At 33.9% G+C, this 27,841-nt stretch overlaps 1 protein-coding gene across 22 annotated transcripts in view; it reads right to left on the bottom strand.

Moving 5' to 3' along the window:
- DCAF6 (DDB1 and CUL4 associated factor 6) overlaps positions 1-27,841 on the bottom strand; it is a 174,509-nt gene that overhangs the window by 72,468 nt on the left and 74,200 nt on the right. For all 22 annotated transcript variants that reach the window (XR_014053375.1, XM_081489207.1, XM_081489211.1 and 19 more), the window contains 6 exons: positions 18,007-18,120; positions 14,839-14,974; positions 12,565-12,779; positions 5,762-5,855; positions 4,360-4,479; positions 1,505-1,762 (listed from right to left, as the gene is read on the bottom strand). Coding sequence is in view for 21 of the 22 variants with exons in the window: in XM_081489201.1 (XP_081345327.1) it covers positions 1,505-1,762; positions 4,360-4,479; positions 5,762-5,855; positions 12,565-12,779; positions 14,839-14,974; positions 18,007-18,120 (937 nt within the window). In the remaining variant the exon portion in view is untranslated. The remainder of the gene's footprint in view (positions 1-1,504; positions 1,763-4,359; positions 4,480-5,761; positions 5,856-12,564; positions 12,780-14,838; positions 14,975-18,006; positions 18,121-27,841) is intronic.

Consider the following 27,841-nt stretch of genomic DNA (forward strand, 5'->3'; position numbering starts at 1 on the left):
TCTCTTCAATGACTACAGTATCTAATACTTACATCAAATATTGAAAAGGATTTAATAATCTGAAATGCAGTACTAGAATGTGTTAAGAATCTATGACAAAAAGGAAAAATGAAATTCCCTACTAACTAGTATACTCAGAAATGTATTTAAGAAACAACTGGAATCAATTAAGATTCAGTGGAACATGAAAATGAGAGACAATCTTCTTGCTAAGCTGTGATCAAATTTACAACTGATCAGACTCTTTAAGATTATTCCCAAGAATGTTATCACTTTAAAAACCCTTATTTTTACCAATTTTACTTGTTTTGGAAAGCAAACTTTTAGCTGATTTTGTCCCAGCTTCCCAAACCCTCCAAAATATGTTGTTTTCCCATAACTTGAAATATTATATCGATGAGAATATGGAAAACCTAATTTTATAGCTCATCTTTAGCTTATTGTTATAGGTAAACTATACACATCTATTATTTAATTGTCATATAACTGACTCTGGCTTCTATTCCCATAGAAACTGAAAATAAATTACCAAAACTGGGATATACTGATAAAAGTGCTTAATTTAAAACACCTCATATTTGGTGATCTGGTATCAGATTTCAGAGAAGCAAGAATAAAGTACCAACTTTGTAGTTAGGAAAGCTGTTAGGAATTTTTTTTTATAAGTTTTAGCTTAAGCCTCCCAGCTATATCTTCAGTTGCTAATATTTTTAATTATATATGAGTAAAATATTTCCTTAAAAGTTCCAAGGAAAAACATGAATGAACATCTTATTGGTTAGTATAATTACATGTATACACTTAAAATGCCAAGTAAACTACAAACATATATGCTAGATTACTGATGTAAACCATAGTACATTCCATGGAGGAGGGATGTGTGAACATGAGGAATACTGAAAAGAAAATACAATTTTAGTAGAATTTAGAAGTTGATTTTTTTTCATTAACATCAAATACCAAGAGGACAAAGATCTGTTAAAATTTTTTTCATGTAAATAAAGGAGAAATAACTCTTTTGGTAAATTGCATATATAGATGACAAAAGACCATATAAAATTCACCATAAAGAATGTATGCAAAGTATTTCATGATTTGAAGAAAAATTAAAAAAAAACAATACAAAGCAACTAATAATAATCAGGGCTATATTTTCACTAAAGCCTAATAAGAAAGAAATTTTGTTCCATAATGGTCTATAAAAATAATCATTAAGTCAATACCTTAAACTATGTCTAAACACTATCTTTTGATACTTACATTTTATAAAAATCTGTCTTGGGTAAAGTGAAGTTTCCTGCTATGTGATAAAATTTATGCAAGTGAGGCACACTTGAATTCTGTTTTTAAGTTACATATTCATATATTACATGTCATTTTGATCATTTTTTTCCAGCTAGAATAAGTTGATATAATTCAGTTTTTTTCAAAATAACCTATTAAAAAGTTTTCATTATCAAAAATCATCAGATGAATCACAGCCTATTAAAGATAACATCCTCACCAGACTGATGATGTGTATGGTGTCCAGATGCCTCAACAGACTGCCTTTGTTCACTGTCTGGAGAAGACAGCAGAGAAGTAGAATGAGGGCTTTCTGTAGAAGATGCCAAGTGACCCTGAGTTGACACAGCAGAGGGTGTAGAAGGCTGAAGAAACTGTTCATCTGGAGTGTCTACTTCCATTGCAGTTTCACCCACTTCCAAATCAGTACTTGATGGGACCGGAGGAAGAGTTGAAACATCTGACTGATTCGTCCCACCTTCAAAAAACACATTGTAATACAAAATTGAAATACTAAATGCTTTCCAAAACTAACTAAACTAACTAAAGAGATATGTTCAAGAAATATATGTGCACACACATACAAAGAGAAATAGATAATTTCAGGATATCAAAAGCACCCACTGGTTGTTTGGTACCTTAACCAAACATGCTAATTAATAGGGGTAAAAAACCTACCTATGGCACATTTCTGTTACAATAATCAACCTTCCAAGCAAAACGCTCAATATCGTAGCTTGTCTTAGACAAAGCTAAATAACAGCTTGCAAGATGCCTGTAAATAATGTCTTGTTCCTTAAGTTTGAAGATGATAATTCTGATTTAAAAGATGGACAGGGAAACCTGGCATGTGGCAGTCACAAAGAGTTGGACACGACTTGGTGACTGAACAACAATAAAAGGATAAGGGACATATTAATATATTTCCACTTTGTAACATATATAATATCCTTGGGAAAATATTTAATAGAAAATTTTATTAACAAGAGTAAAGCTACAATTAGGTCAGAATGGGATTAAGTTCCCAATTCCCATTTCATTAGCAGTAGTGCTTTAACCACTAAACTAACATGATGCAATCATGATTTAAAAAGGCTTGAATGTCTGCTATGTGTTGTGGCAGGCCTTGTGTTATCTGTAACAGAATAATTAAGAATACTCAATAAATGTTAAAAACTTCCCTGATTTTGCTTCAAATCTGTATTATTAAAAGAAAGATACAGAATGAATTAATCAAGTTCATGTCTTATAAGATGCTACTACAGAATACAAATTTTTTTCCTTTAATTATCTTGATTTAAAAATATCTTAAATTTAAGCACAAATGTGATAACCCTTAAGCAAATCCATAGTCTAAGAAATTTTTTTAAGTTTATATATGAAGAATTTAACAAGAACCATTTATAAATGAAATTCAATAGAAATTTTCATTTTAGGATTTAAAGCATTTAGGAATTAATTTCATATTCCTGATTTTTGACAGAGACAGGTAACTTGCCAAAGATCATAAAGCTGGAAAGCAGTGAACCAAAATATGAAAACAAATTGCCAACATCCGGTGGATCATCGAAAAAGCAAGAGAGTTCCAGAAGAACATCTATTTCTGCTTTATTGACTATGCCAAAGCCTTTGACTGTGTGGATCACAATAAACTGTGGAAAATTCTGAAAGAGATGGGAATACCAGACCATCTGACCTGTCTCTTGAGAAACCTGTATGCAGGTCAGGAAGCAACAGTTAGAACTGGACATGGAACAACAGACTGGTTCCAAATAGCAAAAGGAGTGCATCAAGGCTGTATATTGTCACCCTGCTTATTTAACTTATATACAGAGTACATTATGAGAAACGCTGGGCTGGAAGAAACACAAGCTGGAATCAAGATTGCCAGGAGAAATATCAATAACCTCAGATATGCAGAGACACCACCCTTATGGCAGAAAGCAAAGGAGGACTAAAGAGCCTCTTGATGAAAGTGAAAGAAGAGAGTGAAAAAGTTGGCTTAAAGCTCAACATTCAGAAAACTAAGATCATGGCATCTGGTCCCATCACCTCATGGGAAATAGATGGGGAAACAGTGGAAACAGTGTCAGACTTTATTTTTTGGGGCTCCAAAATCACTGCTGATGGTGATTGCAGCCATGACATTAAAAGACGCTTACTCCTTGGAAGGAAGGTTATGACCAACCTAGATAGCATATTGAAAAGCAGAGACATTACTCTGCCAACGAAGGTCTGTCTAGTCAAGGCTATGGTTTTTCCAGTGGTCATGTATGGATGTGAGAGTTGGATGGTAAAGAAGGCTGAGCGCTGAAGAATTGATGCTTTTGAACTGTGGTGTTGGAGAAGACTCTTGAGAGTTCCTTGGACTGCAAGAAGATCCAACCAGTCCATCCTAAAGGAGATCAGTCCTGGGTGTTCATTGGAAGGACTGATGTTGAAGCTGAAACTCCAATACTTTGGCCACCTCATGCAAAGAGTTGACTCACTGGAAAAGACCCTAATGCTGGGAAGGGTTGGGGGCAGGAGGAGAAGGGGACGACAGAGGATGAGATGGCTGAATGGCATCACCGACTCAATGGACATGGGTTTGGATAGATTCCGGGAGTTGGTGATGGACAGGGAGGCCCGGCGTACTGCGATTCATGGGGTCGCAAAGAGTTGGACACGACTGAGCGACTGAACTGAACTCAATACCAGAAATAGCAATAAATAATCATTGTATATAAATAACCAAAAGAAGAAACTATTCAATTATATAAAACTTGCTTATCCATAGAGTTTAATCTACATCCACTCTCAGAGTACATGTTACAAATGGACTTACAAGGCAGAATATCAGATTCTCTTACTTTTCTTGAGAAAAGCAAACAATGAGGGCTATGTCAAGAGGAACCTAAAGGAACAAATTATACCCAACACCCTTTGTCCTCTACTGTTCCACACAATACAATAAGAACTTTATGATCACTAAGGATATAAAATATGGTATACATTAGATAATATAAATAAAACTGACTTCAAAAAACAGTTTTTGCAAGCTTTCTGGTAGCTTTAATTAACAGTGAAAATTACCTCTGGGTCGAGATCTTCCTCGTCCTCTATTGCTTTGTGCAACTTCGCTTGCTTCTTCAAACCACCTTGATAACATGTCAGACATTCTCTGCATTAATGATACATTGGGACTTTGCTCTCCTATGATAACAAAACAGTTCTTATCAGTGAACTTAGTAATAAGTCAGGAACTTTCATTAATGTAAAAACCTATATGTGAAGGCCTTTGAAGTGAAAGCAATTTTAAAAAATCAAATTGCTTAAATAAATTATATGAATGTATATGTAAATCTACTAGGGCTGTCATCACATTTTATAGTAAATGCATATATGAATCACTCTCCATCTGTATTTTGAGTTCCTCCTACATCTTTGCCAATCCTTAGGTACTTCCACACTCTTACCCTTACCCCAACCCACATCTTTAGGTCTAAGAGTACACAGACAGGAAGAGCTCATGAATTTTAAGTCGAACAGATTAAAAACAAAGTATGACCTCTCTCTTAAATTTCCCTAAACTGAAGGTTTGCCCTCTCACTTAAATTTCCTTAAACTGAATTTACTTTCATCATTATTTACTGCAAATTACATATAGCTGAAATTAACTGAAACCAGAAAATGTTTTATCTTTTTCCTCCCCCCTTTTCTTCCTTCAAATATTTGAGTAGTCTTAAGGGCATTTTCAAATTAACTATCCCATCAAATTCAAACTGTGATAATTCTATTCCACAATCATATAATTTAAAATAAAAATTGTTTTTGTATTTTCTATGAAAATAGAATTTATTCTATGCTTTATTACCTTTATATAATGTAGCTTTATATTTTAAAATATGATGTCAAATAGTACAAACACGAATATATTGGAAAATATGCTTTTGATCTTAAAAGATTTCAGAAATCATTAGAATAAGAGTTTGGCTATAGACCCATTTATTATATAAAATCACAAACATTACTTCTATTTTAAATGTGCCATCTTAACACTCCCAAATAGTAGTTTCTTATGCTTATCAAAGGCATCTGATAGGAGGAAAAGAATTTTTTTTATGTGCTCTTATAAAATTCTCAGATTGAAAACTGGGAGTTTTCAATTCTCTCTATATCAAATACAAAGACAAAAATTATAAAGTTTGATAATACCCAATCTTTCTGTGGCAAAAAATGTATTCTTAGACTTTCAGTGGGAATGCAAAATAGTATATACTTTTCAGAGGGTAATTTGATAACTATCAATATTAAAATGCACTTATCCAGTGACCCACACATTCCACTTTTAGGAATTCATCCTAAGACACACTTGCACAAGTACATGTACAAAGATATATGTACAAAGACGTTTGTTACAATATCACTTATAAAGCGAAAAAATGGAAACAAGCTAAAATATTAATTTTTAAAAAGCTGACCAAAGTATAGTTACCATCTCGTTCTCGTTCACTCTCAGGCCTTGCTCGGGGTCCAGTATCTGACCAATCACCACGAAGTCTCAAACGTTTAACTGGAGGCTGTCGTAACTAAAAGATGAGAAGAAAACTAGTTTGCTGAATTCTTAAAGCACACTGTAAGTCTAATAGATTCTTTCCATTTTTGTTTTTACTTTCTTTATTGATATGCTAAATCAAAATATGGGGCTTCCCTGGTAGCTCGGTGGTAAATAATCCACCTGCCAATGCATGAGACATGGGTTCAATCCCTCGATCGAGAAGATCCCATGGAGAAGGAAATGGCAACCCATTTCAGTATTTTTGCCTCAGAAATCCCATGAACAGAGGAACCTGGCAGGCTATAGTCCAAGGGGTTAAAAAAGAGTTGGACATGACTTAGCGACTAAACAACAACAAAAAATCAAAATATGAAAGACAGCCATAAATATCCATTGATGTTGACAGCCTATACTTAGTATCTTCAACCTCAAGACTGAATGTGACTTTAAAATCGTGTAAATGTGATATCAAATCCCATCATTTTTCAAATGACAAGAGAAAAGTTATCTAACTACATTAAGCCTAAGTTTTCTATTATGATGATAAATATAGTATAGGTAAAGTAGCTACACACCTAGTTGGCAATAGGAGTAACCATTATTTTATTATTATTACTGAAAATTTGCTCTCTGGTTCTCCCCCCAGCATCTATTCCAACCTGCATTACTCACCTCAGTGTCTTTACTCTACCTTGTGCTCTCATTCTCAGCTAACTTTTCCTACTACTTCAGAAAAAAATAAAGTCAGTTCTATAGAAATGATATCAATTTCCTCAATTTCACTCTATAAACTTATCTATATCTACTTCTTAATTTCTTCCAATCTTTCTCAGGAGATGGATCATTTGTTTCGTTTAAGCCTAATCTCTATTTGTGCTTTTTATTTCATTCCTTGAATAATTATTCTATTTCTATACCTACATTCCTCTCTTCTTTCTTGATTCTTCCTCACAATATACTAAAGGTTCTTATCATTTTTAATAGGCAAAACACTGCAATTTCCTGTTTCTATTCAGCTACATTCTTTCCTCATGCTTTCTGAAGCTTTACTGTCTTCTTTTAAAAAGTCTGTATTCATTCCATTTTTATCTACCACTTTTCACTCAATTCACTGAAGTCAACTCACTTTTCCACTGAATTCTCACCCGTATCACCAGTGAATGATCAATTGCTAAGTTCACTGATCAATGATAAAATGATCAAAAATCAATTTCCAATTTGAATGGCACCTTTCAGAGATTCTCCTATTTGATACTGATGGTATCTGACACTCTTAATTACTCCCTTTAACTTTCATATTTTTAACATCTTTTTATTGATGTATATTCACATACCATAATATTTACCCTTTTAAAAATATTTATCGTTTTAAAGCAGACAAATCAGTGGTATATATTCACAAAAGCTATGCAGCTACTTGTATCTCACTAATCCAGATCATTTTCATCACTCCTTGCTTCTCCCTCAACTCACTTCCTGACAACCACTCATCTACTCTGTCTGTATGGATATGCTTATTCTGGACACATCATGTAAGTGTAATAATATAATATGTGGTCATTGTGTATTATTTCTATCACTTAGCATAGTATTTTTCAAGGTGCATCCACACTGCAGCATGTATCAGTATTTCATCACTATTTTTATGGCTCAATAATATTCCACTTTTTAAATATACCACATTTTGTTTATTCATTCATCAGCTGATGAAAACTGAGCTCTTTCTACTTTTTGGCTATTGTAACTAATGCTATGAACATACATGCAAGTTTTTATGGGGACATGTTTCCAATTTTCTTGGGTATATAATCTAGCATGGAACTGCCAAATCACATGAGAGCTTCCATGTTTAAATTTTGAGGAAATGCCAAGCTGTTTTCCAAGGCACCTGTACTATTTCATACTCCTACCAGTAACGTATGCGGGCTCTGATTTCTCCACATTTTCATGAACACTTACACTTGTCACTGGCTTTTTTAGTCAATCTAGTAAGTATGAACCGGTGCCTCACTGTGGCTTCGATCAGTGATGTTGAACATCTCCGTATGTGCTTAATGGCCATTTGTATATCTTTTTTGGATAAATGTCTATTCAAATCCTTTATCAATTTTTTAATTAAGATATTTATCTTCTCATTGTTGAGTAGCAAGTGTTCTTTATATAACATATTCTGGATACTAGATTCTAAATCATAAACCAGATGTATGATTTGCAAATATTTTCTCCAATGTTGTGGGTCACTCCCTCATATTTTAACATAACATTCACTTTTTCCTCCTCACAATTTAGCAAGTTTTGCTAGAAATTTAGTGATAGCATAGTGGTAAATTTTCTATTTTCTCCTGGAAACTATACTGAGCAACAAGGAGAACGGGGGTGGGTTGGGGGGGGGGCGCAGAATGGGGGATTTTCCATCCTCAGCAAAGGAAACAGAAGCCCCTCTAAAATATTCCATATTATATATAAGTATGGTTAAAAGCAACTGAGAATAACAAAACCTGCAGAGGAAGTCACAAGTGTGAAAAGGAATAATTAGAAGATACCTAGTGTGGTAGTTGTTTAAATGTCAGACAAATAAATCATTTCCAGAGAGAGCCTCACCCTGTATATAAATTGTACTTTGAATAATAAACTAGAGCTCTGTTCAATGGTTACAAGAGAGAAATTTTTATATTATACAGGCAAAGAACTGATATTATAATCTCAGCAAGTATATCTGGAACAAGATCTTCAAGTTAAAAACAGTCTCAAGTTTGATTTTTTGAGATATGTGAAATAATCTAGTCAAGAATCCTGAAAATGGTACAGTCATTCCATAAAAAATCCTGAAAATGATATTCAGTCATTCCATAAAAAATTTTTCAGCACCTTTTATGTGTCAGCCACTATACTTGGTACCAGGGAAAGATCAACAGACAAAACATAAAAAAATTCTCAATGTCACAGAGTTTACAAAATACGTGAAATTAAACAAGTAAAATATACAAAGAAAGTTGTGTTACAGAATAAAATTAAGTAGCAAAGGGAGATAGGTAGTACCAGTGAATTAAGGGATACAATTCTAAATAATGTGGTATGTTAGGGTCTAATGGAGAAAAAACAAGTGCAAAGCACTGTAAGAGGTAAAGGAAGAAGAAATCCATATAATCTGGGGGAGGTCATTTCAGGCAAAGTAAATGCAAAAACTGTAAGGCAGAAGCACACTTAGCCTGCCTGAGTAAATAAGTAACTAGATGTGGCTAGAGCAGAGCAAACAAACGAGAGAGCCGTAGAAGTGACAAGAACCAGGAAACATAAGATCTTGAAGCCACTGTATGTATCTCAGTTTTGAGTGAGGTGGTGAGCCATTTTGGAGTGTGAATTAGAACAGTGGCATGATTTGACTTATGTTTTAAAAGATTACTTTGGCTACTGTGTAGCTAAAGGATTGGAGAGGGTGGTATGAAAGCAGGGATCTAGTAAGAAAGCTATCATAATAATCCAGGAGAGGTGCTGATGCCTTGGATCAGTGTTAGTGGTAGAACAGGAAGTAATACTAACACATTTTAGATACAGGTTTCCCCAGCTATCTGAAAGCAGAATGCTCCTATGAAACCCTTCATAAGTCAAAGTGGAGTAAAACAAAGAAGCAATTACATTAAGACACATCTTGCTAACTGATGCACAAAATAAATAGAGATAAGGCACAGATGTTTACAGACACAATTCAATACTACAGAGCTTAATGCTGAGATACAGACACAATTCAAAGCCAGGGCAGCTTGACACTGAAATGCCAAGTGTAGTTCCCTGGGAAGGAGTATAGTGGTACCACTTGCCGCTCAGAGTGCACACTGCAAACAATCACTAGGTGCTATTTTCACTTTTCACCTTTCTTTTCTGTAAAAGTGAAAATCCTCTTTGGATTTTTTAGTCAGTGAAATCAAGTACTGATGCAGGTCTTCAGTAAAAGCAAAGCAATATAGAAGCAAACTTTCGAAAAGCTGGGGATACATGTACAACTTTTAGGGATAAATAATGAGGACCAGGAGAAAATGAGAGATGGGATTCAACAAAGCAGTCCAATAATGTGCTAGGTAGATGGGGAAAAAAATGTCAAAAAGGTATGAGAGAAAAAGAAAAAGAAAGAAAAGACAATAAAAAGAAAAAAGGAATACCAAAATAAAAGAAAATGAGCAGTGGAAAACAAAATTTGAATAAGACAAAAGAATACGGTAAATAAAGAAGGGGAACATGGACTCCCTGGTGGTGCAGTGGTTATGACTCCATGCTTTCACTGTGAGAGCCAGGAGTCAGTCCCTGGTGGGGAGCTGAGATCTCACACGCTGTGCAACATGGCCAAAAAACAGGGAGCAGGAGCAAAAGAGAGATTATTAGAGGATATAGGAAATAATCCTGGAGAAGGAAAAGGCTACCCGCTATAGTATTCTGGCCTGGAGAATTCCATGGACTGTATAGTCTACGGGGTTGCAAAGAGTTGGACAAGACACGATTGAGCAACTTCCACTCACTCAAAGGAAATAATATAGAAAAGAGACCCCTACAAATTAAGAAAATATAAAAATATGAAAACACAAGAAAAAAAATCATACATTAAACTTTTATTCACACTTTAAAAACCTACTCAACAGTTTCTTATGCTCCCAATTAAAAACAATTATTCTGTCTTTGGTCTACTTATTTGGAACATTAATTCTTACATATAATTATGTTATTTTAACTTTCACACATTTATTTATAAATCTTGCTCTTTTATCTATTTATTTGCAAACTCCTGAATGACAGGTCATATCTTTGTCACAGTCAGCCTTGATTTTCTCAAGTTTAGCAGATAGCACAGTAGATACCAAATAACTGTTTGGTGAGCTGAGAAGAGCTTGTTTGAACATTACTACAAAGAATTTAACATAAAACACTGAAAGAAAAGATGGTCACATTAAGAGGAAAACAGTTTATTAATTTCTCTTCCTAAGAAAACAGTTTATTAATTTCTTTTCCTAGACAGACCTATAAATTGTTTCATTTATTACAATAAGCATAATTTTTATACTTTTAATCCATTTTCAGAATTATTTTTCTTAATTTAGTTAATTCAACAAAGAACACTGAGAAAAACATGTTAAAAAAAACAACTGGTCATGACTCAGCCTCATTCACTCTGATTATATAAACATCCTTTGGCTAAGTTTTCTATGGCATAAAAGCTAGTTGGCTCGCTTAAAATGTTTCTGCATTTCCAACTCTTTCATTATGTAACAACATTCACAAAGTTTGACTATAACATTATGAAAGCTCATTCTTTCAAGAGAAAATTACATAGTAACAGAACAGATTTCACATTTTCAATCAGACCTATAATCTCAAAAATAGCTTTCATTAGCAACATACTCTCTTCATAAATTTCTTAATTCAGTTAAATACAGTGCCACATGTAATCTTGATTTTTTTTATTTTATAGCCCTATCAACCTGCAAATATAAGAAATGGATTTAGTTTTGCATCTCATAGGAATTACAAAATCGTTGTTTTTCTTTAGTACCTTTAAAATGTATTGATTAGTAAGAGGTGAACAAATACTTAACAGTCACTGATAATTACTAAAAAGCAATGGTTTACTTCAAAAGACATTAATAATCCAAAGAATAGAGTGGTTAAATACAAGACATGTAAAAAAAAAAAAACAAAAAATCCAAAGTGAAGAACACAAGGCGAAAGAAGCTTAAGAGGCAAACATTATTCTACTGCTGTGTACTGTCAATGATATATTATTTCTGGTTTTTGCTTTTCATAAGAAAATGACTGACTATTTCAAAGTCATTTTAGAAACAGTAATTCTTTCACCTATCTTTCAAAACATAATATATCTGCATCTAGAAACTGATGTAGAAAAGGGTATCTATAGATATCAATTCAGTTCAGTTCACTCAGTTGTGTCCAACTCTTTACAACCCCAGGGACTGCAGCACGCCAGGCTTCCCTGTCCATCACCAACTCCCAGAGCCTGCCAGATATAGGTATGTATATAGATACATATACATACATATATATAAAATGTAATGTATCAACTTCCAAGGCACTAAATGTTTATATACATGTACCAACAGGAGTTTCACCTATTACCATTTGCTATTCATATGTAGACAACAAGCTCCTCCTCTCCTGATTCTGTATATGTGTTGTGTTGTGTGTGAATGTACACACATTTTAACTTACCTTTTCTCACTCACTCATGTGTATTTTATAAAATGTACCTAGGGATAATATTACATGTCACTAGCTCATAATTGTGAACAAGGCAGAATCAGAAGAGAGGAAGGACTGCTATCCACATGTGAATAGTAAATATTTTTGCATGAATATAAATATTTAGTCTCTTGGAAGCTTATACATCACATTTTTTAAAAATTTTAATTACCTTTTCTACAACTGTCAGAACTGTTACTCTTTCTTGGTGCTGCTATACATCCATAAACTTGGAGAAACATTTTGCTATTAGACATTTACTCTTTAAAATACTATACAATACTTTCATCTGGTACCTTTTCCTTATTTATTACTCCCATTCTTTCATGCATGTTTCATGTCTTTGCTCCACAGACTGTAAATGCTGTGAAAACTAACTCTATTTTTTGAAGGCCTTAAGGCTTCAAATTTAGGAGTTACTGAATTAATGCCCCCAAGAGTTAGTGAATTAATGTTTTCTGAATCGAATAAAAGAACCTAGTTTTGAGTAAATTTACCTCTTCTCTTCTCTCTTCTGCAGAAGGAGTTTTAAGTTCTCGTGCTGTATCATCTTTTGGGTCAAAAAGATATATATAATCTGAAGAGTAACTAACAAGAATCTCTTGACCATCTTCACTGTAACACAGAGATGTCACCCTGCATGACTTATTATTAAGATGAGAAGGGATAAAACGAGCAACCATTCCAGTAGTTCCTCGGCCTGCATAATTCCCTAATAAGAAAAAAGAAATTGTTTAAAATTCATAATGTTTTTCAAGAAAAACACTTTAAAAACTCATCTGAATTATAAGATATGTATTTAATCTAGCAAAGTAAATCCAAGCTATCATATTCTATTTCTGGAAAAGACTCTGTAATCAATAGTCAGATTTTGCAACAAAATGAAAAAGAATACAGCATAAAGGTTATATTATCTTCCAAAAAGAATTCATGATTTTCTAGAATTCCAGATTAAATCAATTTTTTCTGAAATATTAGCTATTTAATCATTTAAATGATCTATGATTAGAGTCATACTAAATCATCTCTTAAAATTCTCCAAATTAATATAATTTTCATAAGATAAATCAGAAAGTTGACATTTACTAATATACTAGACAAAACACTATAGAATCTTTTCAATAAGATTTATCTTTTACTTTATATCATTAAAAGATTTTTATTGCTGTGAAATTCTCCTCTTATAAAGTAACAGAGTGGGAATATCACTTTAATTTTAATTTTGATGGTCATCAATATAATGCACTATGACAGGGAGAGGTACAATTGGCACTGGGTGCTTTGCAGGCCCAGAAATGTTAAATTTACACAAAGCTGCATTATCCTGCACTCTGAGGTTTTGCCTTGCCCAAAAGAGCAATCATGTCTCATCCACTGAGAAATGATAGTTGGGCCTACAGTTTCATATTACATTACTACCATTTCTATTAAATATGCATATTCAAATAGATAAGACTTCTCAATCACAGTGCAAAAAATGAAAAAAGATCCCGTCTGGTTTTCCCATTTCAATATTGTATGTCCATTTTCACTGGACATAAACTGACATTGAGATAAACACTGTTAATTTATTATCAAGTTCACTTTTATTTTTATTTATAAATCTTTATGTATATATGGGGTGTGTATGTGTGTGTGTGAGAGAGAGGAAATCTTGACATTCCTTGGCAGAGAATCTTGACCTTCCTAACAGAAGTTGGCTCTGAAGTGACTATTTCAAAAGTGGTTTGATCTCAAAGCAAATGAGGAACAAATAAGAGTTTAAGGCAAATTCAAATTCAGTATTGCAGCACCATTTACAGTACTTTAGATAGGCTACATGAGATGATTAGATAGCATTACCGACTCAATGGACATGAGTTTGTGCAAACGCCAGGAGATAGCGGAGGGCAGAGAAGCCTGGTGTGCTGCAGTCCACGGGGTCGCAAAGAGTTGGACACGACTTAGCAACTGAACAAGAAGCTAGGCTACGAAGTAGGCATGAACATATGATATACATTAATACACACCCAAGTCACTGTTCTTTCCTAAGCTTTTCTCCCCACCATGCTTACTATTATCCTCTTGACTGAAAAGATGGCAAAGAGAAACCAGGAGAGCCAAATGTTGTGGGCTGAAGTGTGTCCCCTGAAAATTCACGTATACCAAGAACCATAGAATGTGATATTATTTAGAAATAAGGTCTTTGTAGATGTAGTAATTATCAAGATGAGGTCATAGTGGATTACAGTGGACCTTAAATTAAATACAACTTAACTAGTGTCCTTATGAAGGGGAAATGTAGACAGGAGAGAATGGCACGTCAAGATGGAAGCAGAAATTTGACTGATACATTTGAAAGCCAAGGGATACTAAAGACTGTCAGCAACCTCCAGAATATAAGAAAAAAGCAGGCAAAAGATTCTTCCAGACAGCCTCCAACAGAAAACCACCCTGCAACACCTTGATTTCAGACATTAAGCCTTCAGATATATGAGAGAATAAATTTGTTATTTTAAGTCACCCAATTTATAATAATTTGTTATGATAGCTCCAGGAAACTAATACATCAAGTGCTACAACATTCTAAAGTGATAAACTGCAACAGTATCACCTTGATGGGTCATAAAAACTTGGTGAAATGCTATTTTTTATAATAATCCATAGTATTTAAATAAACTCTATATATTGAATTTTATGTCAAACTAAAATTTTAAAATCATAACAGGTCATAAAGATTTATCCTTTGAATTGATACAGTCTCATATTTTCTCTAACATATGTCTTTTTACCTGTAGCTCTTGTGCCCAGCATTCGCCGATCATATATACGTACTGAGCTATCAGAACAACCAACAGCAAGATAATACGGTATTGGTGGACAAATAGCTACAGATGTGGCAGCACGTCGGCAGTTAATTAAAATATCCTACAAAAGATAAAAGAACATCAGTTACATAACTTTACAACAGATAATAATCTACTTAAAACATTTTCCCTTCAATTAGAAGAAAATCTTTCTCAGAAATCCTAATTCAGCCAGTATGACAATGAAGCAGAAAAAAAACCATGCTTCCTAAATATTCCATACTCGAGAATAAAATGAACATTATCTTTAGAAATACTAAAAAATGCAAATATTTCCTATGTAATATGCCATTACATTAATATCATTAAAAATGCCTGCTATTATTGGTCCACTGGACAGTAAAGATGGAGGTATAATCCACCTTTGTCTATGTTAAGTATATTGATTATATTATATGGTACTCATATCTTAATTTTAATTAGTTATTAAAATATAACAAAAGTATCATGACCTGATTTTAAAATATCATGACCGTAGAAAACCATCCTCCTCCTTACCAGTTCAAAAACAAAGTACGTACACACATATATACAAACTATGTCAAAGACAGGCTTTACGATAATGTCACTACTTCTCTCTACACAAGCATTAGAAAATGTAAGGGCTATCACCCCAAAGATATAGTCTTAAGGTATTCTGTTAATATACTCTTTTGTCTATAAGCTAATCCCTCACTCCTCTCAGAAAAGACAAGTTTTTAAGTTACATTTATGCTGTTTTATGTATTTAATTATTGACCTCAGAACTTTATTTTTATTACAAAGAACTTAGTCATCAAATTCCACTCATCATTCTAAATTTTTAGTACTTTAAGAATTACCCTACTTACCTGCTTTCTTTATACTGTATCTATTCACTTTTACATATAAAGACTTCAGAAGTATTACTGAGGAAAAATACAACAATATTTTACTTGTTGCTGTTTTGTGTCTGACTCTTTTGCGATCCCATGGACTGTAGCCCACCAGGCTCCTCTGTCCATGGGATTTCCCAGGCAAGAATACGGGAATAGGTTACCATTTCCTTCTCCAGGGGATCTTCCTGACCCAGGGACAGAACTCACATTTCCACATATTGTCAGGTGGATTCTTTACCACTGAGCCACCAGGGAAGCCCTTATTAGTTTTATTTATTCTTTTTTTTTTTTAATAAATTTATTTATTTTAGTTGGGGGCTAATTACTTTACAATATTGTAATAGTTTTTGCCATACATTGACATGAATCAGCCATGGGTTTACATGTGTTCCCCTTCCTGGACCCCCCACCCACCTCCCTCCCCATCCCATCCCTCTGGGTCATCCCATTGCCCCGGCCCTGAGCCCTTGTCTCATGCATCGAACATGGAATGGTGTTCTGTTTCACATGTGATAATATACATGTTTCAATGCTATTCTCCCAGAACGTCCCACCCTCACCTTCTCCCTCAGAGTCCATAAAATTGTTCTATGCATCTGTGTCGCTTATTCTGTCTCGCATATAGGGTTATCGTTACCATCTTTCAAATTCCATATATATGCATTAGTATACTGTATTGTTGTTTTTCTTTCTGGCTTACTTCACTCTGTATAATGGGCTCCAGTTTCATCCATCTCAGTAGAACCGATTCAAATGTATTTTTTTTTAATGGCTGAGTAATATTCCATTGTGTATATGTACCACAGCTTCCTTATCCATTCATCTGCTGATGGACATCTAGGTTGCTTCCATGTCCTGGCAGTTTTATTTATTCTTTAGTTTTACAACAAAGTTTCTGATTATAAAAGCAAAATTAAATCCAACTACACTGTACAATACTGCTTAAAAGAATCTGACTTAACAAATTTTAGGACTTATTATTTAACAAAAAACAGGTATACCAAATGCCCCTCATAAACAACTGGCTATTTCAAACTTATTCCTGCCCTCAGTTCAATGCTCCTAGTTGTATATGTGTACACATATACACAACACAAAAACTGACAAAAATTTTTTATTTCTATTTTTTTATTTTTCTCCTCTGTTTTGAAGTATAAAATAATCTCTTCTCCTAAGGTATGTTAACAACAATAAGTAGTTTCATTAGCCAACACTCAACCTGATTACGGCAACCCACTCCAGGATTCTTGCCTGGAAAATCCCATGGACAGAGGATCCTGGAAGGGTGGGCTACAGTCCATAGTGCCACAAAGAGTCAGATACGACTTGAGTGACTAACACTAACAACCTGGTTACTAGTAATCTTTTTTTTTTTTGGTAACTGTCAAGAAAAATGTATTCAGAGTACTTTAAAAAATTTTTTTAATTGGAAGATAACTGTTTTACAATATTGTATGGGTTTCTGCCATACATCTCAGCCATAGGTTGGCAGTATTTTCTTATTTCATTTACAACTCCAAAATGATCCAAGACAAAAGCTACTGTCTCTGACTAACATTTAGGGTTCGTAGTCTAGAGCCTTGGACCGACTGATTTCACAGGTGTTTTTCAAGTTTAAAATACCATTTTAAAAAATACAAAACTAAGGCCACTCTCAGCTTCTGACACGGGCTATACTCTAAATAAATCCACTTCTTATTCAACTTCCCCCCAAAATACAAAATTGACAGTGAAGCTCTATGTTAGAGAAATGAGCTAAATCAACAACGAACACGTTAATAAAATGGTACCTAACTGTCTAAAACAAAAGATACATAAATAAATCTTGGTTTACAGGACAGGGTAAAAATAAAGAGAAGACATTAAACTACTACATGCTTTTATCACTGCTACTGGTAAAGCCAAAGCTGTCTCCACACATAAATGAAATACTTCAAGTTTTTACAGTGCCATGGTATATACTGAACAATTATATAAATCTTCATAAATGTATTTGAATTGCCCGGTTTAATATATATTCCTTAACTTCACGACCAACATTTAATTAAGAAAATTTTTAATTAAAAATTAATTTATAAAATAATTTTAATTATTTTATACTTAAAATACATATTTATTAAAGATTTAAAAAAACTTTAAATTTATCAATAAGTTCATAACCCAGAGATAACTTACTGTCCAACTTTAATTATAATCTTAAGTTTTTTCATTATTTATATAAAAACTTGATTCTTACATCTTTGCAATCTTCTTTTGTACAGCTAGTTTTGATGCGTGTATCAAACCACCTAACAGTTCCATCTTCACCACAAGACAGAAAGGTATACGGGTCATTAGGTACAGTCATAATCTGAAGATGGAAAGGTAATTGTATAGGTAATGTTAGTGAACATTTAAACAGATGGCTTTGAAAAATATTACTGCTATATCATAAAATGATTAAGGCAAAGGCAACTAAGAACCATTTATTGGAATTATTAATGACTTACCCATACCATAATGCAAAATAGTGCTATATATATAGATATATGCAAAACATAACTGCTGAATTAATGTGATTCATTTACTTTCATTTGAAATTAAGGTACCTCCAGATACAAAATTCTTTAAAATTATAAACACCTTACAACATGACAAGAAAAATCCTACCCTTGGAAGCCTGTTCAAACTTTATTAAATAGTCAAATTTTTATGTTTTCTGGATATGAATTTACACTTGCTTTAGAAACAAAGTATAAAATTTTTTTCTCTGACAACCTTTATAAAACCCTGTAGTGCTAAATCAAGCATTCAAACTGACCTCTCAAAAAATTTTTGAGTGATGGCAATGGTTCTATATCCACACAAAAGTACTAAATTGTCATGAAGCATACAGTTAAAAATGGTAGGAATGGCAAATGTTACATTATGCATATTTTATAAAAAATTAAATTTTTTAAAGAAATGAAACATTTTAGATATTCCTATATCTATTTCTGGTTTAGCAATAAGGCTGTAAATTGAGGCTTGGTGTACCCTCCTATCCAACATATTCCCCGCACCCTCGGGACAGATCCTGAGAAATAGGAACTACCAAAACTGGGTGTTTAGCAATCCCACAGAGACTTTTATGCACGCATAAACAATGGAAAGTAGGTTCCCATGTTTTAAAACTTTGTATACACAAAAAGGTGTTCAGATTAACTAGTCTTCAAGGAAATACAAATTATATTTGTATTTAATTAGGTATTTATTAGGATTTGTATTTATGAGGATTAAATACAAACAATAATCCTAAGTAAATATCACTAGACACCACTGGAATGACCAAAATGAAAGGGATTTGATAATATCAAATGTCACTGAGCATACAGAACAACTAGAGCTCTCATACATCATTGATGAGATGGTAAAATGGTATCATCACTTTGAAAAACCATGTGTTAGTATCTACTGAAGTTGGTAATATGTTTCTTCTATGACCCAGCAATTCCACTACAAATAAATGTCTGCATAAAGTCACCTAAAATGTGTACTACAATGTTCAAGGCAGCACAATTCATATTAAATACTTGAAAGAACCCAAATAACCAGAAAGACAATAAGAACAGAAATTTTGATTGATTCTTAGAATAAAATACTAAAGCAATAACAATAAACAAACACATTATTCTCAAGTTACATAAAACCAGTGACTAAAAGTAAAAAAGTTTCTTGCCAGAAACGAGTGGAGTAACATCTTTAAAGCAGCAAAAGAAAAAAAACTGTCAAACTAGAATTCTATATCCACAGAAATAGCTTTCTAAAACAAAAATAAAATAGACTTTTTCAAAAATAAAAAAGCTGAAAGATTATTCAATAACATAGAAGTTAGCAAAGGACACCTCTTACCTATCAACCACTATTTTTATAAGAGTTTATATGAAACTCAGCCATATCAAGTCATTTACATATTATCCAAGTCTGTTATACTGATACTATGACATATTTGAGTAGTTGTGATAGATTATATGGCTCCCAAAGCCTAAAATATATACTATCCTATTACAGGATAATTTTCTGTAAAACCCTTACATTAACAGACCAGCACAATATAACTGTATTTTTTAAAATTCTTCATGTAAAAAGAAAATAATATCAGTAGTAATCTGGATCTATGCAAAGGAATAAAAGATTGGAAATAATAAATATGTAAGTAAATATAACATATTTTTTGTTTTAAAATATTTTTAAAGATAATTAACTATTAAAGGAAGAATATTAACAATGTATTAGAGTTTACAAAATATGTAAGAATAAAAGGTTAAAAAAAACGAATTTCTAGAAGAGTGTTGTAATATTCTTATACCATATTTGAAGTGGTACAATATTACTTGATGGTACACTGTGATAAAGTTTCTGATGTATAATTCCTAAAGCATACACTAAAACAACAACAAAGAGTCACAGTCAACAAAAGAGATAAAGTAGAATCACAAAAATACTCAGTTCTTCTAGAAGAAGAGGGGAAAACGGATGGAATAGGAAAAGAGAAAAAAACAAAAACCAAGACACAAAATTTAAATTCAGCAACTTGTATATCAATTATATGAACTGTAAATGATTAAACAGCCCATTTAAAAAGCAGACGTTGCTAGACTGGATTAGAAAAAAACTATAAATTGATTATAAGAATGAAATATAAAACCAGAGACAGGTAGACTAAAGTAAAAGCATAGAGGAAAGAAATACCGCAATAACTGTAAAGATGAGAAAGCTAGATTTGCTGCATGTATATGTGTGTCTGTCGCTCAGTAGTGTCCAACTCTTTGTGATACAATGGACTGTAGACCACCAGGCTCCTCTGTCCATGGAATTCTCCCGGCAAGAATACTAGATTGGGTAGCCAATCCCTTAACCAGGGGATCTTCCCGACCCTGGGGTCAAGCCCAAGTCTCCTGCATTGCAGGCAGATTCTTTACCATCCGAGCCACCAGAAGTCCCAGATTTGCTATGTAAACAGCAAATTTCAAAGCAAAGAGTACAACGGGAATAAAGAGAGTCATTTTACAATTATAAATGAGTCAATCCATGAACAGAAACATTAAAATCCTGAATGTTTAAGTACTTAAAAACAGATCTTCAAAACACATGAAGCAAAAATTGAGGACTGAGAGGAGAAATCAACAATACAAAAATATTAGATTTCAACATTCATCTTTCAATAGTTGCTAGAACAAGTGATCAGAAAATAAATAACTACACTGAAGAACTGAACATGGTTATCAGCTACTTTGACATAATTGATATTTAGGGAACATTCCACAAACAAAAAAATAAACATTTTTCAAATGCATAAGATAAATTTACCAATAGACTATATTCTGGGACATAAAACCAGACTGATTAAAATTAAAAAGATTTCATCATACAAAGTACATATTTAACTATAAATTAAACATTAGAAATCAGTCCATACAAAGACAGTTAAACAAATGATTAAAACACCTTCAACTGCAATAACCCAAAGGGGAAAAATAACTCAAACGTTCAAATACTTCCAAGTATTTGGAAACTAAATGACACACTTCTCAATAAACAATGAATCAAGGAAGAAATCACAATGGAAATTAGAAAATACATTTAATACAAGAGAAATGAAAGTTCAGTATATCAAAATCAGGGAAACCTAAGGAAATACTCAGATTTCCCCAGTGGCTCAGCAGAAAAGAAACTGCCTGCAATGCAGAAGACGCAGGTTTGATTGATCCCTGGGTGGGGAAGATCCCCTGGAGGAGGGAATGGCAACCCACTGCAGTAACCTTGCCTAGAAAATCCCATGGACAGAGGAGCCTGGTGGGCTATACAGTTCATGGGGTCGTGGAAGAGTCAGACACTACTGAGCAACTAAAAAACAACAAAGAAACTACCCAGCAACTAAAAAACAACAAAGAAATACTCAGTGGAAATTTTGTTTTACTAATTGCTTCTATTGGAAAGGATAAAGGTCTCAAATCAGTCACTTCAGTCTCTTCTTTAAGAAACTATAAGAAAGAGAACAATGAAACCCACCACAGTAAACAGAGAAGAAAGGAAAAAGCAGAGATCAGAAACAGAAAAAAAAAAACAAGAAAATAGAGAAAATCATGGAAACCAAAGCTGGTTCTTAGAGATGATCATTAAAATCAATTGACTCTCTTATCAGGCTGATAAGAAAAATAAAAAGAGAGATTGGGAATACAAACTACCAATATCAAGAATGTTGGAGGTGGTCACTATAGATTCTACAGATTTTACAAGGATAAGGGGACTTTTCCTGGTGTCCAATGGCTAACACTCCCTACTCCCAACACAGGGAGCCCAGGTCCAACCCTTAGTAGTGAGCTAGATCCCACATGCTACAATTAAGACCCAGCACAGACTGGGCTTCCCTGGTAGCTCAGCTGGTAAAGAATCTGCCTGCAAAGCGGGAGACCTGGGTTTGATTACTGGGTTGGGAAGATTCCCCTGGAGGAGGGCACTGCATATTCTTGCCTGGAGAATCCCTATGGACAGAAGAGCCCATGGAGTCGCAAAGAGTCGGACACAACTGAGCGACCAAGCACAGCACAGTAGACAAATAAATAAAAATACTAAAAAAAAAAATATATAGTAAGTATTGTGAACAACTAATACCCACAAATTCAGCAATATAGGTGAAAGACAGGTTCCTTAAAATGGATAAAATACTGAAGCTATTAAAACGTAAAGATACAGCCTGAATAACCAAATATTCATTTTAATAATTAAATATGTAGTTATAAATGTTAGGTAGTTAGAATAGGAAACAGGAGTCCAAAATGGCGGTGGCTAAAAGACAAGGAAGGGAAAAGCCCGCGAAAATAGAACAAAGGAAGGTCAAAGGAGTGAGGACTTCAGGTAGAACAAACAGCACTCCTGGCTAGCCCAATTTGCATAGGGTAGGCCCAGGGGGAGGGAAAAAACATATAAAAAGAGGAGCCAAAGGGCTCTCTCTCCCTCTCTCTCCCCCGTCCCTCCCTCTCTCTCTCTCCCCCCTCCCCCCATCTCTCCCCACCCTCCCATCTCCCCCCACCCTTACCCCGAACGCAGGTGCGCTCCCCCACTCTCTTCTCTTCACCTCTTTGAGTTGGCATGCCCTCATGCTTCGAGGATGGATTCTCCTGCTATCTTCTAAATAAAATAGAGCTGTAATACTGATTTGTCTAAGAGCTATAACACGGTCTGTCCAAGACCAGAGAGCTGTGACGCGCTGAGGGCTTTAATGTTCCTCGCTCCAAATCTTTGTTGTGATGAGATAGAACCAAGGAGCATACACTGGTCTGAAATAAACATCCTACAAAGAAAACTCCAAGATCAGATGGCTTTATCGGTAAATGTTCCCAAAGGTATAGAAACAAATACTAACCACTCCTATACAAACTCTTTCAGGAAAATGAAAAGGACAAACATTAGAAGTTACCCCAATGGATCAGCATTATGCTGACAACAAAACTATAGATAGTGCTTAGGAACACATCTGCAAAAAAACAAAAAAACCAAAAAAAACCTTAACAAAATAAACACAACAACACAGAAAATGGGTAATACATATAAATATATGACTACGTGAGATTCATCTCTGGAATGCTAAATTGGTATTAACATTTGAAAAATAAATATAGTTTACTGTGTTAAGAAACCAAAAGAAAAAAATATATAATTTTTTTCAAATAATGCAGAGAAAAACATTTTACAAAATCCAACATCCATTCCTGGTAAGTTTAATATACAAATAGGAAGGAATTAACTGGATAAAAAAAGCATTACTAAAATACACTTGCTGTTATACTTAATAGTGAAACATCAAAGATCAAGAAGAATGTTTAGTCTTACTATTTTTATTCAATATTGAACTGAAAATTCTAATAAGTATAACAACAAAAAGAAATAAAAGAAGTCCAGATGGAAAAAAAAAGTAAAAGTGTCTCTATATTCACAGATGACATAATTATCTAAGGAGAAAATTCTATGTGATTTTTTTCCTAAAAAGTTATTGGAACTAGTAAGTGAATATAGCAAAATGGGAGAATACAAGATTGAATATGAAAATACTAGCAACAAAACCATCAGAAATTGAAATTTTAAAAATAGTACCATTTACAATAATATGAAAAATGAAATATTTAAGAATAAGTCTTAAGACACACAAACTTAAATTATAAAACATTGCCAAGTAAACTTAAAGTCCTAAATAAGGGAGACAGACTGTAATCATAGATTGGAAGATTTAATATTGTTGTCAATGCTTCCTAAACTGATATATAGATTCAAATAAATCACAGTCAAAAACGCAGTAAAAATTGACAATTTGATTACCAAAGTCATGTGGAAATACAAAAATATAAAATACCTTAAACAATTCCAAAGAAGAACGGACTTATACTACCTGGTTTTAAGAGTTAATATTAAGTTACAGGAATAAAAACAGGGTGTACAAGCATAGTGATTAATCACTGCAAGAGAAAAAGATACTGCCCAGAAAGAGACAAAAATAGATATGGTCAAATGACCTATGACAATGACACAAAAAAAGTTCAGAGGTGAGAAACAATGTTGGAAAACTGCATATCCATATGTAAAATAATGAACTTAAAGCAGTATCTTAGACTTTACTAAAAAACTAATACAAAATGGATCATCAATCTAAATGGAAAACATAAAACTATAGAACTTTTAGGAGAAAATTTTTGTGACATTTGGTGAAATAAAGATTTTTCCTCATGACATTGGTTCCCCCCCTCCAAATAATAAACTTGATAAAATGGACTTCTTTAAAATTAAAAAAATTCTTTTTGAAAGACAGTGTAAACAAAATGAAAAGACTAGCCACTGACTCTGAGGAAAAAAATTATAAGTCATATGCCTGAAAAATATACAGAACAAACTTTTAAAACCCCTCAAAATTCAGTAATAAGAATTAAAACAATGGGCAAGGGGCTTCCCTGATGGTCTGGTGTCTAAGACACTGCCCTCAGGCCCTGATCGGGGAACTAGATTCTACATGCTGCAACTAAGAAGTCACATGCTGCTGCAACTTAAAATATCCTGCATGCCACAACTAAGACCCAGAGCAGCCAAATAAAGAAATAAAAATGTTTTTTAAAGTATGTTTTTTTAAAAAATGGGCAAAAGATTGAACAGACAATTCACCAAAGAAACAGATGAAGAAATGGGGAAACATGACTCAAATGACGGAACAAAGTAAATCTCCAGAAACTGACCCTAATAAAATGGGAGATATATGAATTCCTAAAAAAGCACTGAAAGTAATGGTAATAAACAAATTCAATATGCTATGTGCATGTGAGTGTGTGCCCTAGGTCACTTCAGGCATTTCTGACTCTGCAATCCCATGGACTGTGGCCAGCCAGGCTCCTCTGTCCATGGGGTTCTCCAGGCAAAAATACTGGAGTAGGTCACCATGTCCTTCTCCAGGGGATGTTCCTGACCCAGGGATTGAACCTGGGTCTCTTTTGTCTCCTGAATTTGCAGGTGGGTTCTTTACTACTACTAGTGCCACATGGGAAGCCCCAATATACTACAACGGAATACAAATAGATAACTAAGCAAAATCAGGAAAACAATGCATGAACAAAGTGAGAATATTACCAGGGAGAAAGAAACTAGAAAAATGAGAGAAACAGAAATTGCAGAGTTGAAGAATGTAACTAAATTCACTAGAGGAGGATCAACAACAGGCTCAATCAGGCAGAAAAAAGAAACAGCAAATTCAAAAAATGCCATTTGAAATTACCAAGTCAAGAACAAAAGAAGAGTGAAGAAAAGTGAAAAGATCCTAAGGGAACTTAGAGGATATCACTAAGATGACCAACATTTCCACTATGGGATTTCCAGAAGGGGGGAGTGGATGGAGAGCTTATCTGAAAAAAAATAATGGCCAAAAACTTCTCAAATCTGAGGGAAAAAAAGAACATCCAGATTCAAGAAACTCAGGAACTTCAACTAGGATGAACCCAAAGAGGCCCAAATCAAGACACACTATAAACTACTTGTCAAAAGTGAGTTAATCTTGAAAGCTCTAAGAGTAACATGAACCATTACATATAAAGGAGCTCCCATTAGATCAGTGGATTTCTCAACAGAAACATTACTTGTCAGAAGGGAATAGGATAATATATTCAAACTGCTGAAAGAAAAAACCTACAAACCAAGAATATTATATCCCCCAAAACTGTCCACTACAACTGAAGGGAAATAAAGACCTTTTCAGATAAAAAGTACAGAAGGTTATCACAAGACCTGTCTTACAAGGACTGCTAAACAAAGTCTTTCAAGTTGACATTAAAGACATTAGACAGCAACACACAGCATATGATATTATAAAGATTGTCGGTACAGACAAATACAGAAATCTGTAATACTGTACTGGTGGTGCAAAATCACTTTTAATTTGAGTATAGAATTTAAAAAATAGAAGCACTAAAAGTTATTGTGCTTTTATGGTGTTTGTGACACTGATAGCAAAGTGGGGGAAGGATGTAAAGGAACAGAATTTTTGTATGCGATTTAAGTTAAACTGTTCTCAGTAAAAGACAGATTTTGTAACTATGTTTCATGTAGTCCTCATAATAAACACAATGAAAAAAATCTATAAAAGATGCCCCCAAAAAAGGAGTTAAGGCATGCCACTACAAAAGAAAGAGCAACAACAACAATAAACCACAACAGAAAGCAGCCAAGAGAGAAAGGGTGAACAAATATTTGTAGGACATACAGAAAAAAATTTTTAAATGGCAGGAGTGAGTATTTTCCTATCAGTAACTACTTTAAATGTAAATGGTACAGTACTAAGGGGGAAGTTTATAGTAAGAAATATCTACATTAAAAAAGATCTCAAATCAACAACCTAACTTTACACTTCAAACAACTGAAAAAGAACAACAAATTAAAGCCAAAGTTAATAGAGGAAGGGGTCGCGAAGAGTTGGACACGACTGAGAGACTGAACTGAACTGATATAAAAATTCTCAGCAAAATGCTAAGAAAATAAACTCCAAAACAGTAACATACTAACAAGATTATTCATCATGATCAAGTGGAATTTACTTCTGGAATGCAAGGATGGTTCAACATACACAAGTTAATCAATGTAATTTCATCATAATAACAAAATGAACAAAGCCAGTGGAGGAGATGGAATTCCAGCTGAGCTATTTCAAATCCTAAAAGATGATACTGTTCAAGTGCTGAACTCAATGTCAGCAAATCTGGAAAACTCAGCAGTAGCCAGAGGACTGGAAAAGGTCAGTCTTCATTCCAATCCCAAAGAAAGGCAATGCGAAAGAATGCTTAAACTACCATACAATGGCACTCATTTCACACGTTAGTAAGGTTATGCTCAAGATCCTTCAAGCTCGGCTTCAGCAGTACATGAACCAAAACCTTTCACATGTAAAAGCAGGACTTAGGAAAGGTAGAGGAACCAAAGATCAAATTGCCAACATTCAATGGATCATAGAGAAAGCAGGAAATTCCAGAAAAACATCTATTTCTGTTTCAGTGACTATGCTAAAGTCTTTGACTGTATCACAACAAACTTGAAAATTCTTAAAATAATGGGAATACCAGACCACTTTACCTGTCTCCTGAGAAACCTGTATGTGGTCAAGGAGCAAAAAGTTAGAGCCTTAAATGAAACAACTGAATGGTTCCAAATTGGAAAAGGAGTATGACAAGGCTGTATACTGTCAACCTACTTATTTAACTCATATAAAGAGTATATCATGCGAAATGCTGGGCTGGATGAATCACAAGCTGGAATCAAGATTGCCGGGAGAAACATCAATACCCTCAGATATGAAGATGATGCCACTCTAATAGCAGAAAGTGAAGAGGAAATAAAGAGCCTCTTGATGATGGTGAATGAGGAGAGTGAAAACGCTGGCTTAAACTCTACATTCAAAAAACTAAATAAGATTATAGTATCCAGTCCCATCACTTCATAGCAAATAGAAGGGTAAAAAGTAGAAATATTAACAGATTTCATTTTCCTGGGCTCCAAAATCACTGTTGACAGTGATTGTAGCCATGAAA

This window comes from Giraffa tippelskirchi, chromosome 5 (genome assembly GCF_054371585.1).
Source record: "Giraffa tippelskirchi isolate mGirTip1 chromosome 5, T2T-mGirTip1v1.2.pri, whole genome shotgun sequence".
Taxonomy (NCBI): domain Eukaryota; kingdom Metazoa; phylum Chordata; class Mammalia; order Artiodactyla; family Giraffidae; genus Giraffa; species Giraffa tippelskirchi.